At 40.7% G+C, this 23,689-nt stretch overlaps 1 protein-coding gene across 1 annotated transcript; it reads right to left on the bottom strand.

The window, feature by feature from the left end:
- Nucleotides 1-1,402: 1,402 nt before the first annotated feature.
- Nucleotides 1,403-23,122, bottom strand: LOC310957882 (uncharacterized protein; the record flags this gene model as incomplete). Its single annotated transcript, XM_083928620.1, has 49 exons — nucleotides 1,403-1,517; nucleotides 1,805-1,977; nucleotides 2,067-2,181; nucleotides 2,347-2,524; nucleotides 2,636-2,845; nucleotides 3,686-3,781; nucleotides 3,966-4,091; nucleotides 4,348-4,422; nucleotides 4,709-4,781; nucleotides 5,126-5,256; nucleotides 5,569-5,751; nucleotides 6,332-6,430; nucleotides 6,634-6,714; nucleotides 6,817-6,943; nucleotides 7,065-7,204; nucleotides 7,289-7,381; nucleotides 7,490-7,588; nucleotides 7,762-7,902; nucleotides 8,159-8,245; nucleotides 8,414-8,578; nucleotides 8,805-8,918; nucleotides 9,064-9,214; nucleotides 10,015-10,109; nucleotides 10,298-10,405; nucleotides 10,532-10,621; nucleotides 10,748-10,919; nucleotides 11,674-11,862; nucleotides 11,940-12,010; nucleotides 12,136-12,219; nucleotides 12,467-12,556; nucleotides 13,311-13,487; nucleotides 13,643-13,678; nucleotides 13,901-13,982; nucleotides 14,156-14,197; nucleotides 14,279-14,332; nucleotides 14,424-14,465; nucleotides 16,014-16,079; nucleotides 16,229-16,282; nucleotides 16,831-16,908; nucleotides 17,112-17,156; nucleotides 18,234-18,296; nucleotides 18,392-18,460; nucleotides 19,740-19,793; nucleotides 19,985-20,047; nucleotides 20,318-20,362; nucleotides 20,581-20,625; nucleotides 20,786-20,875; nucleotides 21,511-21,564; nucleotides 23,051-23,122. 49 exons carry the CDS (start codon nucleotides 23,120-23,122, stop codon nucleotides 1,403-1,405), a joined length of 4,902 nt encoding a protein of 1,633 aa, XP_083784746.1.
- Nucleotides 23,123-23,689: the final 567 nt, after the last annotated feature.

A 23,689-nucleotide genomic window follows, 5' to 3' on the forward strand; every position in this document is an offset into this window, starting at 1 on the left:
TAAATTCCCATAAGAGGGTTCAGCTCCTCTTCAGTTGTTACTTGTGTTTGCTGACTTGCTTACATAAGCATATGGGGCTGCTTGTTATTTCTGACTCTGCGCAATCAATATGTTGGGAATATCTGTGTGCCCAAAACAATAGTATTTTTGAACAGTGTTGTTTTAGGACATTTTTGTACCTTTATGCATCTGAAGGGGGTTTGCATCTATCGATCCCAGTGACAGGTATAGATGAGTGAGCTTGAATGACTGCTCCTTAGGGACGTTGTGCTCTGCCGGTTGAATAGCGCAGATAAACAAGATGTTGAAATCACAAGAGGGATGAGGTTATTCTGGATGGGAAATTAGCTGGATTTTAACAGCTTCTTTCAAACCACTCGTCACATGTGGAATCAACAGGCAGATTAACGAACCATAACAAATACATTATTTATTATATATTACTATATTATCCTCTAATTGACAAACCAAAACGAGAAAGACCGAACGCAAAAGAAATCCTTCCACAATATTTTCTCTCAAGATCATAATGAGCCCTATTTTCCCTGAAGCCACAGAGACAGCCTCCTGACAGTTCATTTAGAAATAGATTGGAGAAAGTTGCTGGCTGTATGAGTCACAGGGCTTAATCTTTTCCATGCACCATTTAACATGCTGGAATTCAAAGAAATGCTTCTAGAGGGAGGGCGCAAAATGACTCAGTATTTGTGTGTGGAAAACACAACAAAACAATTCCAAAGCTAGAGTGTCACATTTACAACATACTGCATATCCACGTGTGTCGTCTGTTGTCACCTCTTACTTTTTTATATCAGTGCTGTATTGATGGTTTAATTAATTCTCAGTAGTATGGCTGTCATCTGCAAAAAAATCTAAATTTGGTGCGGGTCAAATTCTAGGCTTGTCTAGGTCACAGATGGATTGTTTTCAGTATGTCAAGTCGAGTAAATTTGCAGGCATTAGAAAATAATAAACAGAATATCTTGGTGGAAAAACACAATGTAAAAGGAAAAACTGAAGAAAAAAAACCCCGAAATGGCCACGGTACTGCTATTGCTACCAGTATTACTACAATTAGTAATACCTTTGATACTACTATGCTATTTTATTACTAGCGGCGCTTGAGGCCCAAATGTATGCATGAATAATTATATACTGTAAAAGTTATAATGACTCACTACATGTCATTCATTTCACGCAGTATTATCAGAGTTTATATAACACTTGCCATTAAAGATGATTGGGCAAATTGCTTGAAATACATTTTATTCAGAGCTCATAAACACAGATTTGTAACTTGATAGAACCAGTTTAACAAACAGATATACACACTACAAACTAATAAGTTTTATCTCACATCTCACTCATTTTTTCATACTTCAAATGACATTGAAAAAGGACGTTAATTGTCCCCACGTTTGTCATCTGTACCAGGTTGCCATGGTTTCCTGCAGACTTGGCAACGGCTAATAACACTATGAAGAGAGGGTCCCTTCACTGTCCGAGGAACAGGTTTACTAAAAGAGAACAAAACACACAAACACAATGTTAGAAGTGAATTATACTATACCCAAAGTAGAGGTTTTTTTTTTATTAAATAATTGCATAATATAAAGTAACGTGGTAAAATCGGATAACAATTTGATTCTGACACTTGTGATTATGTGTGATTATCAAGAAAAAAAAAACACTGCTAAAGGAATTATTTTACACTTCGCAGCTGTTTAGGCCATCATCTAAAAGACAGAGAGGCATCCCCCATGGCACGCATCCATGACTGTTTATACAGAAGGGAACAGTTTACCTGAACCTGCTGTTGGGGTGTAGGGATGCCAGCCAGTAGCTATAGGAGTCAGGGTAGTAGTTACACGTTCCCCTGCCGTGACACTCAATGAAGGGCACTTGGCGGAAACTTTCCAGACATGAGCCAGGAGAAACCAGGGGCTGGGAGGAGCCTTCTGCTCCAGCACCCATTTGCTAGAACGGATGAAGGTCAAAGGAAGAAAATTACTTTGAAAATAGCATATGAGAGAATAGCGTACAAGAGGTTCCAGGGACTTCCTTACCATGACAAATGAGTATCCAGTCCATAATGACTCCCAGCCTCGGGGACATTCAGGTATCAGTGTCGTCTGGCTGTGGACGGCTATGACATTGGAGGTGGTTTCACACACTGAGCACCTAAAACACATGTGCAGACAGACATCCATATTAAAAGTAATTTATATAGTTATCTATAAGAAATGTATATTTCAATTAAGATAAAATGTACAGTGTTTTGTATTTACTTAGAAAATACACAGTAATATACGAGTCTGTGTAAATCTGTGCATGCTCCTGTCCTACCTGCTGATGTAGGAAGCCAGTTTATCCCCTGTGATGGAAACCATTGTAGCAGGCATAGGAGTGTCAGTGGACAACCAGTAGGAGTAGTCGTTACGAGAAGCATAGCGGCAGTTGCTTTCTGTGTCACAGAACAGGAAGGGCATGGTGGAGAAACGAGGGAGACAGCTTCCCATGGTGCCTAAGAGACACCGTCAAAATCACCAGAAAATTATTTCAGCAGAGGCATGGGTTATTATGATGCAGAGTATTTGCACAGTATTTCTATTCATGAAGGGCCCAATGCTCTTACCAAGGTCCTGACCATGGGCTCTCTCATTTCCGTTGATGAAGAGGAAGGAGTAACCAGAGTAGATGAGGTTGGTGCCACGAGGGCAGCTAGGGACATTGATGCTCTGACTGTGTCTGGCTATCAGGAAACTGTCAACATAACCTGGACCACCTCTGCCTGGCAACCCTGGAGGTCCCTTGTTGCCTGGGTCTCCAAGTCTGCCTTCTGGACCTGCAGAGACAACATATTAATTAAAAGAAATAGCCTTGCATTGGTATGCCTCCGCTAACCAGACAAATTCCAGTTTACGTCCATGTACGCCCAGACTCACATAATATATGTAATGAAGAATTTGAAGAAATTTGATAAAAAATGTGTTATCAAACAACCCGCTCTACGCTTCCCCACTGAAGTCAGTAGAAGCACTGTGGCACTGTGGGGATGAATGAGAAGGAAGTTGTGCCGGTTACCTTTGATAAATAGCTGATTCTGAACAAAAGATGAAAGCTTTCTAGTGTGTATTTAGTCAATGAAATGTACACACAGCAGTACATATTTTACCGCTTTGGTGACATTTTAGGGTTAGGGTTGCAATCGCCACTACTATGGGCAACCGGAAAACAAAATGCCTCCATCAACAGCTTTTCCTGACTTGGGGTTATAAAAACTGTACAATGTTACCATGTGACATCATGTGGATAATTTGGTTTGGGGGATATTTTTTGTGCAGTGGGGTGTACTACAGTATTAATCACTGCTAACTCTTGCTGTCGGACTAAGAAGTGTATTTTTAATAATCAATTTGTATGCTTGCAAGGAACTTCACCAAGCAGCGTGACACAAGGTTCAGGTTTCCACGCAATCCCTCACTGGCTTCCCACCCACATACACAGGTGCGTAACCCAGCCAGAGGTACTGCTGCCGAGAGTCGAAACTGGGTTCTATCAAGTGTTATGATGTGGTCACATACTGCAGACAGACATTAGAGCAAATTCCTATTTTTATCATCATAATCATATCATCTGGTCTGCATACACAAACAAACCTTTCAACCTACACACATGCACACACCTGGCAGTCCTGCTCTTCCTTTGTCTCCTTTGTGGCCAGTAAATCCAGGCTGGCCATCCGGACTGAAACCACTATGTCCTTTCAAGCCCGGCTGACCTGGTACAGAAAGACCCAGTGTCACACGATGCAAAGAAAACCAACTTGAGGGAAGTGACGTGAAAGTGGCATGATACAGTTTTAACGAGCAAGATGTAAATAGTATATTCAGCAAACAGATATCAAAATACATATGTAATCCTTAAATTCAATGCATTGACTGAGCTGAGATCAAATTCTGGACCTTGATGGCCTGGTGGTCCTGATGGTCCAGTGCTCCCTGGGGCTCCTCGATAGCCATGGGGACCAGGTGTGCCAGGAGGACCTGGTTCATAAATCGCACTAGCAAATACCGGTTCACCCTTTAAACCTGTTTTGATAGAGGAGGTGCATTTAGAAAGATATTTCCCAAAAATATATAATACCTGTGGGCTCCTCAGGATCGTCTAGAAGAAGTGAAGTGAATTACTGCAGGTGTCAGTGATGGAGGAAATATGGCATATGTGCAGCATGTCACACCTGATTATCTGTTAAGATGTAGAAGTGGATTAAATCTGAAGGATATTAACAGGGCCCAGAATTATTCCTGGTTTTTTGGTATGTAGTAAGACAAACTTTTGCTGTACCAGGTTGTCCAGGAAAACCTTTTAATCCAGGTGGACCAGGAGGTCCTGGGATGTATCCAGGGTCTCCCTTGCTACCTATAACACACAGGTAATAAATATATTTCAACGGAATTAGCTTGTCATCACACCCTATTGCATGAATTACATTTTAGATCACAGTAGAAAAGGGAAATTCGTCCTCTTGAATCATATTTTTTTCCATTCACTTTATTATCTGTCCTATTAGTATTTAATTTCAGTTATGGGAACATAAATCAGTTGTGTGGACTATTACTCTTCGTGCTGAAGGATCCACCGATGTCTGGGGAAGAATTCAAAGAGAAAACCTAATCTGTAGGCTTAAATTGAAATGATAAATTACCAGGGGGCCCAGGGAATCCAGGAGGACCAGAATCACCTATAGGTCCTGGGCCGCCAGGCCTGCCTCTTGGACCCTAAGGAGGCAAATTAAACAATAAAAGGTCAAAGATCAGACTTTTAGTAGTGCAGCAAGATTTTGAAGAGTTCATTTGTGACGCAGTTACAAATGCTTAAAAGTAATCTCATCTTGGTTATTTTGCTGAAAGAAATGGCACACTGTTTAAAAATATTTTTGTGAGCTGAGTACATAACCCTAACCCAAAATATCATTAGCTTTAAAAGAAAATCACACCTCCTTTGTAAACTACAATAATGAATGCAGAAAGTTGGGTTTAAATCTTCATTGTCCTTTGAAAAGATTTTTTTTTGTCAGGCAATTGTCGAGTACTCCTCAATAAAAAATATTAGGCACACTAACAGGTGGTCCTTGAGGGCCTGTATCTCCTCGAGGTCCACTATAGCCTGGGCCTCCTGTAACACCTGGGTCCCCACTGTCTCCTTTTAACCCAGGCACTGTGGGTCCTGGATGGCCAGGTAAGCCACGATAGCCTACAAATACAGCAGGGACAAGAGAGTCATTTTAGTATATTGTAAGTACATACTTGACAACTCAGAACCAAGAAAAGAAAATAAGGAACTAATATGTCAAGTCTTTTGGACTGAAAACATTCAAGTATTATGTTTATACATTATGCAGAAAACACATGCACCAGAGTATCAGGTTATAACTCGCTGCTCATGCACCTAAGAAGTGCTCTATCATGCAAAATGAGCTCATGAATCCTGAGATCATGGTCTGGTTTAGAGTCACTTTCAGAAAACCGTATGAGACCCTTAAGTCGTCCAGCAGTATGTCCTCACCTGGACTACCAAAAGTGCCAGGACGGCCACGGTCTCCCTTTGACCCATGTAAACAAGCCCCTACTATTCCTGGTAATCCTTTTTGACCAGTGGCCCCAGGTAAACCAGGCAATCCTCTGTCTCCTATTGGTCCAGGACTCCCTGTAAGAGACAAGCCCGGCGGACCAGGGTTCCCAGGGGGTCCTACAGTGCAGAAATTAATGTGTGAAGGCGTTTATAAGAAATGTGTTTTATCCTACATATGCAACACAAGTACATAATAGTAATAGTAATGCAAAACTAAACATTAAACTGTACAATAATGAGACAACATAATAACACAGAACATTATATGATGTAATGTTGAACAAGTATTATTAGCTTTAATATGTGGTATAAATGTATTTTAATAATGAAGGAAACTGGCACAAGTGGGATGGTTGTTAAAGTCTTGAAAATTATGATGTCATTTACCTGAGACTCACCTTGTTGACCTGTGTCACCACGCCTACCAGACGACCCTCCTTTTATGTCTACAGAGGAGAGATGGAAGGATAGGTGAGTTTTGGCTGCAGCCATGACTTTCAAAGTAACAATAGCTATGCAATAGACTTTTTTATTTAATTTATTTTTTTTACAAGCCAGCAGTTTGGATATAAAGAAAATACATGTATAGGTAGGTATTATACTTTAAGGTTTGTAATGTACAGGAAGGTTTGTAATGTACAGGATATGCAGGAGATCATAGAACCATACAGGACTTTTCATGCAGGATTCCACTTACTAGTGTCTCCTTTCTGCCCCGGTGGCCCAGGAATCCCATCCCGGCCCTGGTTTCCTTTAGGACCTGGATAACCACTGACACCTGGCAGGCCTGGGTCACCTGAGGCAAACAGATACGTAGATGTAAGGCCAGGGTCAAACTTAAAAGCAAGTACAAATAAAATGGAGCAGTGAAAATGCAATACAAAGTTTCTTGCCTTTGACTACAGTCCTGGTTACCCTGCAGGTAGCACGTTTGTTGTTCATCGATTTTGAAAAATCTTTTCAGTATATTCAAAAACAAGAGCTAAAAAAGGACTTTACCTTCCAGGCCATTGGGTCCTGTCCGCCCTTTGCTTCCCGGAGGTCCATCTGAACCTTTAGGCCCTTGATAGCCAGGTGTACCTGGAATATCAGGGTGGGGACAGGCAGATGGGTGAGAGGTTAACCAAGAGTGAGCAAACAATAATCATTAACTGCTTTATTGTCATGATCAGTGTCAGTAACCTATTTGTCCAACAGGCCCAGGGTTTCCTCTGGCTCCATGGTTTCCTGGTAAACCTACAGGTCCAAAAGAACCTGGTTCACCTTTCTGACCCTTCATCACTTCAGTACTGGTGGATCCTGGTTCACCCTGAGAACAGAATAAACACAGAACAAAAAAGAGAAATCATCATTATTTTTAATTAACATTTTAGATTGTACTCTGCTCTGCTGCTTCATTTACAAAGACATTTTAGACCAGTCATAAGTACCTTTTGTCCTACTGGTCCAGGCGGTCCATATCCATAGTAATTTGGCTCCCCATTAACTCCTTTGTTACCAGTTTGACCTGGTGCACCACCTGGACCTGGCCCTCCAGGGATTCCTTGATCTCCTTTTATTCCCTGCTGCCCTGTGAGGGTTAAACAAAAATAATTATTCTAGGATTATGAAAGAAATTGTTGTGTATAGCCTTAAACTAAAGTTTAGGTCTAACCTGGGGGCCCTCTAACTCCTGGGTCTCCTGGAGCTCCAGCAGGTCCACGCCTTTCTACTGAGAGTCCATCAACGCCTTGTTCACCTGGGGGACCTGGACAAAGATAGGCACACATAACAAAGGCAGTTTTTAAAAAATGTTGATTTGTTGATTTTGGGCGATAATGGATTTCTGTCAAAAATGTGAAGCCAATTTTCTAACCTCTTTGTCCAGGATCCCCTTGTGCTCCATGTATCCCTCTCTGACCTTTTGGTCCAATATGTCCAGTATCTCCAAAGGCACCGAGTAGACCAGGGTAACCTGACACAGTACAAGTAGAGTTATAATATTATAACCATCTCAAAGACTATACTAAACATAATAACTGTAAGACCAAGGCAAAGACTTCAAAACATTTCAGTTATGTTTTATTGGAACAACTGTACATGGTTGTGGCATTACATTTTTCGAGAAGAGTCGACTGTAAAGCTTACCCGAATTACCAGGGTCTCCCGGGGGCCCTACAGCATCTATTGGTTGGGTTGATGGAAGGCCTGGAGGACCTCTGGGACCTGGGTCGCCATTCATGCCTGGTGGACCCCTAGAACCCATGGCCCCATTTGGGCCAGGGGCACCTGTCAATAGTCATGGGAGCATTAACTTAATCATCATGAACCTTGTATACAACTCCAGTGTCTCAAAAACCATTGTTTCAGATCTGACACGACTTTGTAACTTGCTTAAGTTACCTTTATTTGTTAAACATGAGTAGTTGATATACTGTTCAGTGATCTACTCATCCGTAGAAGTGTGTGCGTGCTTGCATATGTGCGTGCGGGCATGCATGCATGTGTGGGTGTGTGTGTGTTTGTATTTGTATTTGTGAGTAACCTATTTGGCCCGGTGGTCCTATAATTCCAGGCAACCCATCTGGTCCATATCCTGGTAAACCATCTGGTCCAGGGTCTCCTCTGAGTCCTAAAAAAATGCAAAGTAAACACTTGAAAACAAGCTGTAAACACAAGCCTATAATAATAATATGTATTCAAAGTCAGTTAAAAAGTTGAAAACCTTCACTTATTGATTCACATCTATCATGTAATTAACATCATCAAACAAGTGTTTTAGCCGACCAGAGAGATATACCTGGTTGACCGGGCAGGCCATTTTGTCCACTGATCCCTTTGTGTCCAGGAAGCCCCTGTGGAGCAGGCACTGATGGCCCAAGAAATCCAGGTTCACCGGGGGCACCAGGGTGACCAAATCCTGGCAAACCTGGGTTCCCCTTCTCACCAGGGGAGCCATTGTATCCTGTGAGAGGGTAGACCGGACACAATGAAGGTAGGGAGCAGAGGAAAATATATAGGGAATGATGAAAAAAAGTCTTTATTCCCTAGAAACTGTCTAAATTAGTTGGACAGTGCTGAATTATGGGGAAGATAGTCAATTTCATCCTCTTATATCTTTCACCTTCTGCTTCCATTGTCCCTCTGGAGTTGAGTGTTAAGTACATCACATGACTTTAATATACACTGACCTGGATGTCCTGGATAACCATCTGGTCCTTGTAGTCCCCTTGGTCCAGGTAAATCACCTTTACATGAATATTTATTACTGGGCAGTCCTGGGGGCCCTACAGACCCTTTACTCCCTGTAAGTAACATAGAATGAAGCAGTAAATTGATGAACTTATGTCTGGATGAATATATATGCATGAATGCACATGTCTCTGTGTGTTTGAACTATGCATTATTGCTTTTTTGATGTATTTCTATCTTGATTTATGAGTACTGTACCCCTTTCTCCTGGAAAACCAGGATTGCCAATTAGTCCTGGTTTCCCAGGTAGGCCGGGGATCCCAGGATCTCCTATAGGCCCCTGAACTCCGTCTTGTCCCGGAGGTCCTGGGAGTCCTGGGGGGCCAGGGTATCCAGGGCCACCATCACCCTGATGATCACAAATATACAGCATAATATTTCAAGAGGTCAGTGGAAGCTATCTGTGGATACTAAAGGGAGTTAAACTTTACAACACTCAATTCAATTTCTTTCAGGGGTGAAGTTTTAGGGCAACAACAGTTATGGCAGAAAAGAATACCTTCATTCATCCCGCAAGGGGAAGTTCCAGTTTTTCACTATTATATTATCAATATCACTATTATATTATTCACGTTACACACACAGGCCCGAAATACACACACATGCACAAACAGGACCTATATAACTGCAATTAATGGAGAGATGTCAGAGCAAGAGGGCTGCCAATGGATCGACGCCCCTAGCAGTTGGGGGTTTGGTGCCTTGCTCAACAGCACCTCGGCAGTGCCCAGGAGATGAACTAGCACCTCTCCATAAAAAGTGTCCTCTCAAACAAATGTCTCTCCATAACAGATGTCCAACTGGGTCACATTTACCCCTCTCATGTCTGTTTGATAAATATGCTAACTGACTGTAGCCATTTACTGTCTAGAGAGAGTCGTATCGTATCTCATCAAGAAAGCCAAAAGTCTTTCTTCACATATGTTCTGTTGACACATCACATTCAGATTCAAGAGAACGTTAAAGATAGCTTAATATTTCTGTTTTTGTCTGCATCTGTATTACACAGTGTCAAAATGGGATATCTTTAGTTTGACCCTTTACTCTGCATTCACATGATGGCCAGTAAAGTACTATAAACTGTATAACATATGTAGATGTATATTGCTGTATAGTAGTCTATGTCAAGGTCTATGTCTATTCTCTGACCTTTTGTCCTGCAGGGCCAGGAGCGCCTTGTGATCCTGGTCGACCAGACAAGCCCCTACCTGGAAAGCCTGGGAGACCTGGCTGCCCCTTGTCACCTGAACAACACACAGCAATAGAGACATGAGGATACTTTAATTACATTTTTAGCTATTCTCAATACTTTTCTGGAGGTGCTGATAATAATGCTGATAATACACCTCTTGCTGTAAGAATCTTGAATCTTTTATCTGTGTGGCTTTTTTTCCCCCTTTTTTTTTCTTTAGTTCAGTAGCACATGGATTACCTTTCTCTCCTGGGATCCCCGGCTTTCCAGGAAATGACACCTCCCCGCTTCCTCCTTTCTGTCCTTGAAAACCTGGTATTCCTGGGTCCCCTGCTGCTCCAGGGTTACCTGAATGTTTGTTGGTAAGTATGAGAGGCGCTTCCATCACCTATTGTACGGTAATGTATAAAGACTGACCATCCAACCATCCATCCTTCTGACCATCCATCTCATCAGCCATACAGCCATGCTTACCTGGGCTTCCAGGTAAACCATGAAAACCTTTAAATCCACGTGGTCCAGGAAGCCCTATGGTGTGAATGTGGCTAGATTCCCCTTTCTGGCCTACAGTACCAATGAAGGAGTGAAATAATATAGGACACACGTGGCTGTCAGTCTTTTTGTCTATCTACTTGTGTGTTTATGTATAAAAGTATTTCAAATTGTATATTGGTCAGTCTGTTCCTTTACCTGGAGTTCCGGGGTGTCCTGGTAGGCCAGGTACGCCAACATCTCCAGTACTCCCTGGATGTCCAGCAGGCCCATATCCCACTGGCCCAGGGTATCCAGCTGGTCCCGGTGTACCTAAAGGTCCTGGTGGACCTGGGAAACCACGGTCTCCCTCTGCACCAGGGAAGGGATACTAGAGAGAAGAAGGAGGAGCTATTCCAACAATAACTTAAAGATGTCCTATTATGCTAGTTTACAGGGTCATATTTATATTTTTCGTGTCAACTACAATAGGTACAGATACATGCTTTGATCTTTAAAAAACACATTATATTGCTCCTATTGCCCATTGCTGCAGCACCCATGCAGCACCTCCGTGAGGTAGGCTCTGTCTGAGCTTCTGCCCCCCACCTCCCGAAAAGCCCAGTTAACTGTTATGGGGAAGTCAGGATTCTTCTTCAGAGACAACTCCCGGAAATTCAGAGAAATCTCTAATAGCGCCTTAGACCCTCACATTCAGAGCAAAGCCCACCCAGACAGTCGCCAGGGCTCACGTTTAAATGCAAGTACTTCATTATTTTATGATTTGGTATTATTAAACATGACTATAAAACAATATCACTACATTCTTAGGTCAGAAAAGACGGAAAAGCATAATAGGTCCGCTTTAAACTACATATTCTGTTGGATTAACTTTTACGATGGGAAGGTCAATTTGGGAGCACCGTTGTTTCCCCCAAGTCCGTAACATTCAGTGACCCCCCTCTTGATGCTTTTTGTAATATATCACCTTGTATGTCTTTGTTTTGCTGCAAAACCAATTGCCCTTAGAGGTGTTTAAGTAAGATGGGCTCTTGCACACAAATGATAATTTTAGAACTTTGAAACATAAACATATGACACCAAATGCAAAACAAATGTCATGTTAAGCTTCAAAACCTTCTCACCGAATCCCCTGGAGGCCCTTGATTGCCTTTACGACCTGGTAGCCCAGGAAACCCAGGGGGGGCATCTGCACCAGGCCTGCCAGGCTGTCCTTGATCACCTGTCTCTCCCTTTGTCCCAGGAGTGTTGTAAGAATATGAGTCTCCATTTTGTCCTGGAGGGCCTGGCAGGCCGACTTGACCAATAGGACCCTTCAGAGAAGAACTATCGTTTACAAGTGTTTGTAAAAAAAGAAAAAAACTACTTTTTTAAAGATATGCTTTCTTACTGGTCTTCCAGGTAAGCCGCCAGGTCCTGGGAAGCCTGGATCACCTTTAGCACCTGGTCCTTGATTATATCCTTAGCGACAGGAATATATTAAATATCTCCAGTATTAGCAATAAAACTTTAAAAAATGCATTTGAATGTATAAGAGGGACATATTTCGTAGAATCTATGTGTTTTCATGCAGTGAAAGGTTTTACCAGGGATGCCAGGTGGGCCACGGGGACCCGGTGGGCCTCGGGATCCTGATCCAATACACTCATAACAAGGCTCCCCCTTTACTCCTGAAGAAAATATATTTTTTATCAGTCCCATTTGTTTTATACAATATTATTTATTATTTTCCTCATCTCAATGTTTTCTCTTTTTACTCTCCAGTTCATTAAAGGGCTGAATACATTTCTATAGCAACAACTAAAGTCTACCAGCATAACCTATTAATTAATGGAAATAAGCAGGTCAGAAGAGATGTCATACCAAAGCGAAACAAATTTAAAAGTGACAATTTCTGAATGTCACTAAATTTCCTACCTTTCATTCCATACGTCCCATCGTATCCCATTGGTCCAGGGGGTCCCCTCATTCCCTTCATTCCTGGGAGACCTTTGGCAATCCTGTTAGCTAGAGGTAATATCAACAACAAAGCCTTAGCCTACTAGTTATGGTTTCCCAAAAATCTGACGTTCTTCTCATCATTTTTGCATTTTTGTTGGTACTGGCTGACTGATAAACGATATGAATACCATACACCCTAACTGCAGCAGTTTGAATTTGAATCCAACCTTGAACATTTTTTCCCGATGTAGTCTCTGATAAATGTTGGCTCATTTGTTAAACACAAACCCTGATACTTTTGCTAGTGTGTGCATGTGCATCTTTACATAACAGAAAAAAGCAAAAAGCAAGTGAGCTTTGAAAATATGTCTTACAATCCCATCTAGACACTCTTGTCTAACTACTGCCACTACCCTTAGCTTACTGTGACACTGTAGAAGCCTAAAATATTAAAAAGATGAAAGGTTTGGGGTGGCTAGAGCAGTCGCCCCATGTAAAGAGGCTGAGGTTCCTTGAGACAGCGGCCGCAAGTTCGACTCCGACCTGCAGCCCTTTGCTGAATGTCTCCCACTTTCTCTCTCACCCCATTTCCTGTCTGTCCTGTATAATAAAAGGCTTGAAAAACTGCCCAAAAAATAATCTTTAAAAAGATGAAAGGTTTACATAACTAAAAATATACAGTGCTATTATCATGTAAGAAAAGAAATTTGAAATAATTACAGATATTGCTGAAAGTTGAAGCAATGCAATTAGTAGTATTATTAGTGCTAGAATAAGTAATAGCAATAGTAGTAGTTTAGATTGAATAATTTACACATACTTCTGTCTTCAGGAGGTCCAGGAGCGCCTGGATCCCCAGGAGGTCCTTGATCACCATCATCCCCGTTTAGACCTGAGAGTCCCGGATAAATATCCCCGGGCTCCCCAGGGTCCCCTTTGGGGCCTGAAAAGCCATTGGGACCACGTGGGCCCGGCACATAAATCCCAGATGAATAGCCTGTGTGATGTGAAGCGAGAGACTGTTAGCATTATATTTAGGGAAACCAAAAGTCATACCTATTTACAGTTGTATACTGTACCACTTAAATGAAGTACTGAGTGATTGGGAGTTAAAGAGATACACAGGATGAGAATAGCCTCTTCACTACGCACCTGGAGGTCCGTCAGCTCCAGGAAATCCCTCAACACCTGAGAAAAGAATAGTAACTTGTGTTATTTCTGTATAGGCAAGTGCTGAAAGCAAACATTAGTTTCAAACCTTATAAGCACCACCTTTACAGCAATAGAATTTGTCACAACTCAATCATGGCATACACTAACTTTAGCCTTCGCTGTATTGATTTATTTTATTTGTCATTAATCTCGCTGTGTTTCATATGCTTATTGCACAGCATTATGTTAATCTACTACCTTGACGCCCAGGGAGCCCAGGTGAGCCGGGGAAACCAGGATCACCGCGGTATCCTTTGAGTGGCTCAGTCACAGACCCAATTATCTTTAAACAAAACCACAGGGGGTATGTAGTGAAATCATGGTGGAACAAGATTAGCTGGACACACGTTCACTCAATTTTAATTTGTCGTAATGTTGAAAATATTGAAAACAGGCTTCAAAATATGACACATTTCAGGAGTACTTCATAGAAAATGATAAAAACACTCTTACATCTCCAGGTGGACCGGGATGACCCCTATCTCCCTTTTCACCCTAAATAAGGATCAAAGGATGATGATACAAAGCATATTAACCCACCAAGAGACATTGTTTTGACACTAATAAATCACTGACTGTCCGTCCTGATGTCCCTGGATATCCTGGATCACCTCTGGGGCCAGGCGTTCCCTAAAGAAAACTATATTGTATTCAAAAGCCACACACATAATGATATAATGACCCTATATACATAAAAAATCATAGGATTGTAGAACAGTACCTTAAATGTTCGTCCTGGATCACCACCCTTCCCTAGCTTTCCCTGTAAGAACATTTGAGGACAACAGTAAGCAATTGGCAGGTTCGGCTTTCTATAAAGAAAAAAGTTTACAAAAGGCCTTAGGCAACCTGCAACCTGTCCTTATCCCAATTTGCCACATACGCCTGATTGGTCAGGACACCTTGGCATCAGTTGTCGACGCACTGGGTAGCCCTATGCGTCCAACTATTACGTTCCACTGCAGTCACTGTTTTAAACATAGGGAACACATGATAACGCTGTGAATCCAAACAAAACTGAGTGGTTAGGTTTAGGAAATAAAGGGGTTCAAATAAGTGCTTCACTGGGGGAAAGTTCTGTGCTTGTGCAACCCGTCCACCAGCGTTCACCACCCGGACCACTTTCTTTCACAGACATTGTTGCTCCGTGGAGCACTTGCCCTGAATGTGTAATAATGCTGTGGATGGGTTTACAGTTAAGAGTCCCGTGTGTTTTAAACAGATGCTCAAGAGCGCCTTGTGCATCAATATCAATATGGCGGTATTTGACACCATGCAAATGAGAACAGGTTGTTCAGGCGTAGTTTTCAGTCTGCAGCTGAGCTGTTCCTGCAATCGTTAACAGGAAGAGACTTTCTGACAAAAAAAAACAGAAGAATCTGGCTATGTATGACTACCCTCATGGCACACAGAATTGTAGGTCAGGCTCAGATTTTAAATTCTCAGTCATGTTGGGTGGCTTTGATGCACTGATTTCTAAAAAAAAATATCAGATTTATTCAGATTCGATGAAGTCAGATTGACCAAAGCTATGGACCAAGTTGGCCCCGGGGGTGCTCTTACTGTTGTAAAACATTTGCAAGGCAGGGCAAAGCTAAGCTGTTGATATAGCTGTTTTTTAGGGTGTGATGGTAATAATGTGCACTGTAACAGTTTCTTTAAAAACAGAATTGTGATGAAATGCTGTATATAAACTGATGTTTAGGCTATGGCCTCTTATAGGAGAAATTCATCTTGGATTAAGGGAATCCCTTCATCAAAATCGAACACAAACACATAAAATAAGAACACACATGCACACAATAAAATAAACAAGCAAATTAGTCACAAAGCCATTCAGGTAGCTAAATAAATCACAAGTAAACAATCACACCCCAATTTAAATGCTTACAAGCTAGCACACGGTTGGTGAAAACCTGCAGTTATCTGAGGACCTCCTTGATGCACACTAATACATCTAACTGACAGAGGGACAATAAACAAGGATCTCCTTTATTTTATTTTCTGTTCTTTCCTTCACGTTTCCAATGTGGCAATGTGACAAATCGCATTGTGTTTAATGCTGCATTACTGCCCTCTGCTGATCATCCCTTTTCTTGGGCCATTCCCAAGGCTTTACTGGTGACGTCCCTTCAATGCAAAGTAGTGAAAGACTTTGTTTGCAGGGAGAACGCTATGGACGCTATGGAACAACAGTCACATAAAACAGCAAATTTCTGTACTGAGACACCACTACATTTCTTAATTGCACAAGCAGAAATGGAGGTTTAAAGGAGAAGGTAAATGGAATAAATGGCATGTAAAATCTTACTTCTGGACCCTCCTGTCCTTTGTCTCCCTTTGCTCCTTTGGTGTAAAAGCCATTACCAGGGTCTCCCTACAACAGATTGAATTAAGGTAAGGAATCAAAAAAAATAAATACACAACACTAACAAGACAGAACAAATGCCAGGAAGGATCTTTGAAGATCTATAAAATCAAAAAGGGCATTTAAAAAAAAAAATGTGTAAAGTAGTATATACTTACTGTTGCACCCTTGCAGCCCTTTTCTCCTACATATCCTTTGTCTCCCTTTTCACCCTGAATAAGACATAAATCTCAGGTTATGGTTCAATATTTGCAGAGACAGCAGTTTGTCTGTCCAACATTTTAACAACTGGACAATCATGGTCCCTCAAGGAAGCATCCCAATATTTGATGAATGGTTAATTCATTAATGAAAAGATGACAATAAAAAAATTTAGTCCTTCCATTTTGGACACTTCAGGAGCTTTTTCTCGAACACCACTTTCAGGTCACCATGTCAGCCTCCCTATGAACTGATTTTTTTCCTTACTTATTCCATTTACATTTAAGATGCAATATCATTTTCATCCAGCCAGTGATTTATACCTTGAGTAAATGAAGGTTGAGCTCAAAAGCCTGCTGTTCTAAAAGTCCCTGCAACATTTTGAAACTATTCCAGCTTCTGAAGTGTAACAACTTAGAGCACTGGGTTTGCCTCAAATGTACTTAATAAGCACTGTCGTTACGGGCAGCTGCATTGCAATGCCATTGTTCATACAGGAAACCACACTCTGAGGAATATATGATTGCTACAGTAATTTTACCTCAGTCTGTTACTTTACCTTTAACTCGAGACTCTCAGTGAGAAACTCCTTGATCCGGCCCGGTGGGCCTGGTGGTCCTTGTGGTCCTGGTCTCCCCTATAAAAAAAAAGAGCTCTTTCTCAAACACAAATAAGATATAATGCAAACAGATAATTTTATAATCATGTCACAGATATGGTCTGAGGTAAAGAAAAAAACATAAAGGTGCAATGTCTACATATCAATACAACATCCTTTCCTTCTTAATTCAATGTAACTTTATTAAAATTCTGTAACAGTGCCTTTTAAAAAGAATATACCTGTGGTCCACGTGGTCCTGGGATGCGGCCAATGCCTTCTTGACCCTGTAGGATGGGAAAGCAATCATAACTGGTTTATATAAGTAACCTGGACTCTCTGGCTTTAAAAAAAAATAGATTTAATTAACACTAAGTCCTATCACTATCATTTCCACTGTCTAAAAGTAGTTTCACAGGAAACCTTATCACGTGTAGTTCACACTACATTCCAAAATACTGCCCTACCAAAAACAAGCACTATGGATAAACAGTAGTTATCACTATAACAACAGCTAAGAAATGTTCCCACTTTCCCAGGTAGTGTAAACACTGATTATTAGGATAAATAGACCAAAACAAAAACCCTGCAGCTGTGGATTTCCTCTGTATCCCTTAGACACCCTGTAAATGCTCGCACTCGTCCACCATGGGTGCAGACCCCGGGGGGGTCACACAAACAACTCACACAAATGACATAGTGTTATTCAACAGACCAAAAACAGCAGGAACCAATGAGTTATTAAATCTATTGGTAGTGCATCTTGCTAGATTATATCTGGGATCAGATGGAAGCAACCTGAAGTCCATGAACAAAGAGTGACTTAGGTCAGCAAGGACTGACTGGGCCTTCTTTATGACTCTGACTTTGTACACTTGTGTGAGGTCATTTAGATATGTGCCTGTCACTATACTGCACGTTCTAACAATAACTTCTTACTGTCCCTGTTTTACAAGATAAGTGACCAACAAATAAAAGAGAAGGTTCGAACAGGTTCAATAAAACATTGTCATAAAGGTGGTGATGACTTTGAAACTTCTGAGCTTCCGATAAAAGTACATGTACTGATGCTTTTGCACAAACAACATCAGTATTAGGTTCAAAGGCTAACGTATCATCAATAATTGTCCTCAGATATTTGTACTGTTGAACAACTTCAACAGCCTGGCCATAAATAACAGCAGGAAGAGTATGGGGAGACTTTTTCCTAAAAATCAATTGTCTTTATAAGCTTTACCTTAGATCCTGGAGCCCCAGGACGGCCACGAGACCCCTGTTCATAAAGGATGCAGACAGTTATATCAAACAACTTGTACAGACCTCTATATGTAATCTGTGTAAGGCAAATGAAAAACATCACTCACGACAGAGCCCTGTGGTCCAGGGTCCCCTGGTAGTCCATGCGGTCCAGCAAAACCTGGATTTCCCTGAAAGAAAAGGGAGGTTTTTTCTTAATATGAATGCACAGAAATTAGGAGGTAAATATAACTCTTATTATAATGAACGCAATTTAAACAGTTACCGGCTCTCCATCCCTCCCAGGTGGCCCTGGTGGCCCTGGTGTTGCATTCACTGATGCCCAAGATTCACCCTGTAAAACAGAGAACGCAAGTTTATTTAACATTTAGTTGTTAAAAGTAGCGACTTTAGTGTTAAAATACCTAACAGTTACAGTTATGTAGTAATACTGCATGGTAGATGTTTTACAATTGATTCTTCCTTAAAATTTGTAAAACAGTAAGTGCATTTCTCGAGACAAATTGACAAACAGCACTACACAATGGATTACCTGCAAAACTTGCTCAAAATCCTTTGAGTTTATCCCTCAAAAGTAAATATTTATGTCAATGGAAATGTCAGTGCCGTTAGAATAACAAGTCTCAAAATGCTTATAGCCATGTTGTCAATAGAACAGTGTACTTTAAGTATTTCCTGGTGTAAACTATGGCTAAGGTTTTGATGACAATGAAAGTACAAAGTTACACATGACTGTATGTGGGAGACTGACTGCAAGAGATGGGACAGGATTCACATTTAAGTCTTTACTATACTACTACTGTACTGTAATTTGTTGACAGACTCCATCATTGCAATACAGAAAAGAAAAAGACAAGACTGTTTTTAGCTTAGTGTGCCTATGTCCTTGGCCTCTTCTACATCTTCCTTTGTTTTGCCTCCCAACTCTTCCACCATGCAGCTTCACTCCTCCTCTTCTTCTTCTTCTTCCCGGCAGTGGACATTTCTTATTTTCCCATTGTCAGAAATTGTAGCTCTGTGTTGCGTTCTCGCTATACATGCTTGCCAATTGAACGTTCATGAGATGCACCTCTAAGCTATTCTAAAGAACTGGTTGGACATTGGTTGATCTAATGCTTTCTTTTTATTTAGTGGAAGTTAAGATTAAATAAAAGTAGGATGGACTTGATAGAAGGACCAACAGAAAAAAAACTTTTAACAAGTTATTGATCCCACATGGACTCAGAATTAGCTCTGGGAGACTGGGGAGGCAGAGAGGGTGCCTATAGTGCAGTGTCATGCTTTTCTTGGTAATCAGGATCCTGCTAATAAACTTCTTAAAAGGCAGTAATTTCTGAGCAACCCTGCAGTTTCCCCCTTCCTAAATACAAAAAGTATTAAACAACTGACCGTGGGTGGCACAGCATTTTATTACCTTATGTCCAGGCAGACCAGGTGGACCCTGTAAAGTAAAGTCAAAGCTGAAGCAAATTTCCAACAGAAAACATCATTCCTTCATGGTTCATTTTAAGGACACCACAAAACAACATAATACTGAAGTTGATAAAAGGTGTAAAGAAATCCAAACACTGTATCTTATTACAACATCATTTAACATAACATAAATAACTTACTGCATGTCCATCAATGCCATGGGTCCCAGGAATACCAGGAGGTCCATCATCTCCCTGAAAGTACCGGTATGTAATGTGTTCAAATTATGCAAACATTGGTTCAAGTTTGTTTGAAAATAACAAAGTGTGATTGAAAAGCTCTCTACTCAAAGCTCCAGTATGCAAGCATCTGGCAAATAAGCTAAAGCCATTACACTGGAAGACAAGCAACCATACCACTATCATCATATTTAATTTTTTCTTACATCTGTTCCATTGCAGCCTGGGGCCCCTGAGGGTCCTGGGGGCCCTTGTAAACCTGGGATACCCTGTAAGAGAATATCAGCAGAAGTTAAAATCATAACAGGAACACACACTTCTACAATACACAAAGGTGATAATGAGCAGATGTATAAGAGAGTACGAGAGCACATTAGGCTGGTATTTTTTAACTTGTATATATTTATTAAAAGTTTTTCTCAGATATGTTGTCTATATAATATTTGTTGTTTGTATATCTGGAGTTTTATAGCAAAAATCATTTCCCCCATGGGATTATTAAAGTATTTCTGGTTCTGGTTCTGATTCTGATACCTTACCGGTAAACCGTGAGACCCAGCAAATCCTTCTTTTCCTTCAGGTCCCTGTAATGACAACAAAACCAGTATACTTTTTTAAAAGACACACAGGGCTAACAGAGGGGATACTTGATCTACCATAATGTTTAAACGTTATCTGTACACATATATGTATGTACACAAGTCATGTCAAACATAACTCAATTTTCACAGTGAGTGAGACGGAAAAAAGACATCCAACAAACACCCAAACAGGCACAAGTTTGGTTGATTAATTATGTTACCGGATCGCCTTTTGGCCCCTCAGGTCCATTAGTGCCAGTGTTTCCCTGTCAAAGACAGAAACCTGTAAGTTATCTTAGTGATCTGGTAAGATGCAATATAAACACAACTGAACGTGATGTTGAGGTTCTAGGTACTTGAATGGTTTGATGTTGATTTGAACAATACAAGAGCAAAGGAGCCACAAGACCTGGGCTAAAATTCTACCTTCGGTCCCAAATGCCCAGGATGACCATCTGATCCCGGACGGCCCTCTGGCCCCGGAGGACCTGGAACTCCTGGAAAACCTTTGTCTCCCTGTGAGTTTGAGTGTTTGTGTGTGAAAGTGTGTGTGAGTGAGTGAGTGAGAGAGAGAGAGGGAAAGAGAGGGAGAGATATAGAAAAAGGGAAGGGAAAAAAGGTAGTTAGGTAAAGGTTATCGAATAATTTACAGACCTCCTGGGTGATGAACTTAACTGACCTGATCTGACAAGTCTAGCACTGTAACACTGCTCCTGAAGTGTTTTGATTGGGAAAATTTTAAATTTATATTCGAATAATAGTATTTGCGTGGCAGTTATTACAAATACAAAAGGGCTTTTTTGATAAAGATATTTTGACATAGCACAAAAGGGAAAAACACAGAAGTAAAAAATCGTATCAGTTAGATTAGATAATATAGCCACATCAAATGTGAGGAGTTGATACATTAGCCTACAAAAGAAATACTGAGCTGGCACATGATAATACTGCAGTACAAGTACATGACCTGTTGTAATGTACTTGAATCATTAATTCAAGTGCAGTAATCATGACTAAAAAAAATGAAACAATTTAGTAGAAAGTTACATGAAAAGAAGTGGTTTCAAAACTGAACGAGGCAGAAATCATTCATAGCAAACCCCAGCATGAATGAATTAAGAGTGTTTTACTCAGACAATAGATCCACTCACCCTGCTGCCTTTCACTCCTTGACAGTGGCACCTTGATTTTCCATTGCACACACACTAAAAAGAGAAACGTTGTTCAATATGCATTGTGTAAATGGAAAACAATTTCCAACTACAGGCTATCATGCGATGGGATCACACCAGAGGCACCAAATCCGGCAAGGGGCCTAAAGGGCCAAAAACACCCAAAATCACTGCTGTGGTAGTTCCCCCTATAGAAGGACCACATCTTTTCATGATGACACACACACACATGTTATGTTGATTAAGAGAGTTTACTTTGGGGGGATTTATGGACGCGATTTGCCAAAACAACATTCAGAACTCTCTACTGTTAAGGGCTAACACCTCCTGTGTCTCCGTTTAACACAGTGGCCTTTAATTTTAAGGCTGTAAACCTTATTGCTTATCAGCAGAGGAGAAGGTGTAGTAAAGCTAACGGACTAAAAAGGTGAAGCTACAGTAATAAAAGTGGGTTGTCTGTAAATAATAAGGTCAGCTAAAGGTTATAACCTACTATTATAATGAACCATTATCAGTTAATATATTAATTTCAGAGGCATTACATTCACCTTAGCCTTGTAGAGATCCAGCCATAAACCAGAGAAGTACACTGCTCCTAGACAAAAAGGGGTAACATTGGGTCTGATACTGTTTATCTTAGCTAACTGTACCTTAAAATGGGCTCATTTATCAATTTCTAATTTATTTCCTTATACACATAAAATGACAATTAAATATGCAATTTATTTGACATTATTATTTTTGTATTATAAGGTTGGAGAAGTGTTATGAAGTAGCTATAACAACTGCTGTGCTATAACAGAATGAAAGTGTAGATGTTCTCATAATTTGTTATATTTAACCTGCTTCATCATTTCATTAATTTCAATCTAGTGATGTACAGTAAGGGTTTTATAAGAAAAACTGTGTTAACTAACGTATTATTGTCTACTAGCTTCGGTCTAGGGCTGGATGCTTGTTTTGCTTATTTTCCTTCAACCATATCCTGTCCCCCCCCCCCATCTTCCATAAAAGGGCCCACCAACACAGCCCAGGGAAGTGAATGCTGTACACAATGAAGTAAATGTGCAAACAGACTGCAAAAAAAACCTGCTTCTCTTCAGAATACAAGATGTTTGAAGTTAAGCATAGACACTGCACTTTCAAACAGACCACAACATTGTATATCAAAGTTAAGGCTGTGAAGAATGAATGATGCTTACATTATACACATCAGGAAACACACCAGAAACATACTGTTACAGAATGATGCTGTTCTCCCATAAACACTATTTTAGTGGATTTCGTGGAAAGCTCACCAATCAGCCATTATAGCGCAGGGTCTAACCCAATCTCTGCGGTCTAATACAAGATTATAAATAATACTGTTGTGTACAATATATAAAATAAAAGCACAAATAAAAAACAGCCAAAGGTGTTATCATACAAATAACTGTCCAGATAGGAGTCAGTGCTGTTAGCAAATTAAATCAGATCTTTCTACAACGTTATGTCAGAAAAGAAAAAAAATATATCTTACATTTTTGGCCTGAGCTCCCATCAGCATCACAGCAAACAGGATCAGAGAAACTTCAAACATTGGCCTTCCCATGGCTCTTTTCCTGCTCCAGTTACATGAAAAGCTCAGGAGTAACCACAGACACCCCAGAATTGATGAATGTCTTCTTGAGTTCCCTCCTCGGCAGCTACCGTTCACATTACACCCATCCACTGGTGTACTATGGGTGATATTAGGTCATGGCTTCAATTAAATTAAAGTTCTCTGTCTGGGTTAAAGTGCCTTGATAGGCAGGACAGCCCAGATAAGTTGTTTGACTTGAACCTGAAGAGGGAGGCGGACTGAGCTTTCTGATGCGGTCAACCCCAAGCATCATTCGTCTCATCCCCAATACTTACAAACAGTGGCAGTTACTCTGTTTGGTTTTCACTGATACGGAGGCAGGAGATTAGTCTGAATCTTGTCTGGGATTATCCTGCTTAGGATGCACTGAAGTGTTCATGAAGATTAATTGGAGCTTCTGAATTTGGGTGAGTTGTGTATGTTGTTTTATGTGCACGATGGACTGCTAGCTATAGACTACATATGGTGTAAACGTTTATGCTTAAAGGATATTACCTGGCTGGTAAGGCAGCACTAACATTTTCTCTAGCTGTAGGA

This window comes from Echiichthys vipera (assembly GCF_963691815.1).
Source record: "Echiichthys vipera genome assembly, chromosome: 15".
NCBI lineage: Eukaryota > Metazoa > Chordata > Actinopteri > Perciformes > Trachinidae > Echiichthys > Echiichthys vipera.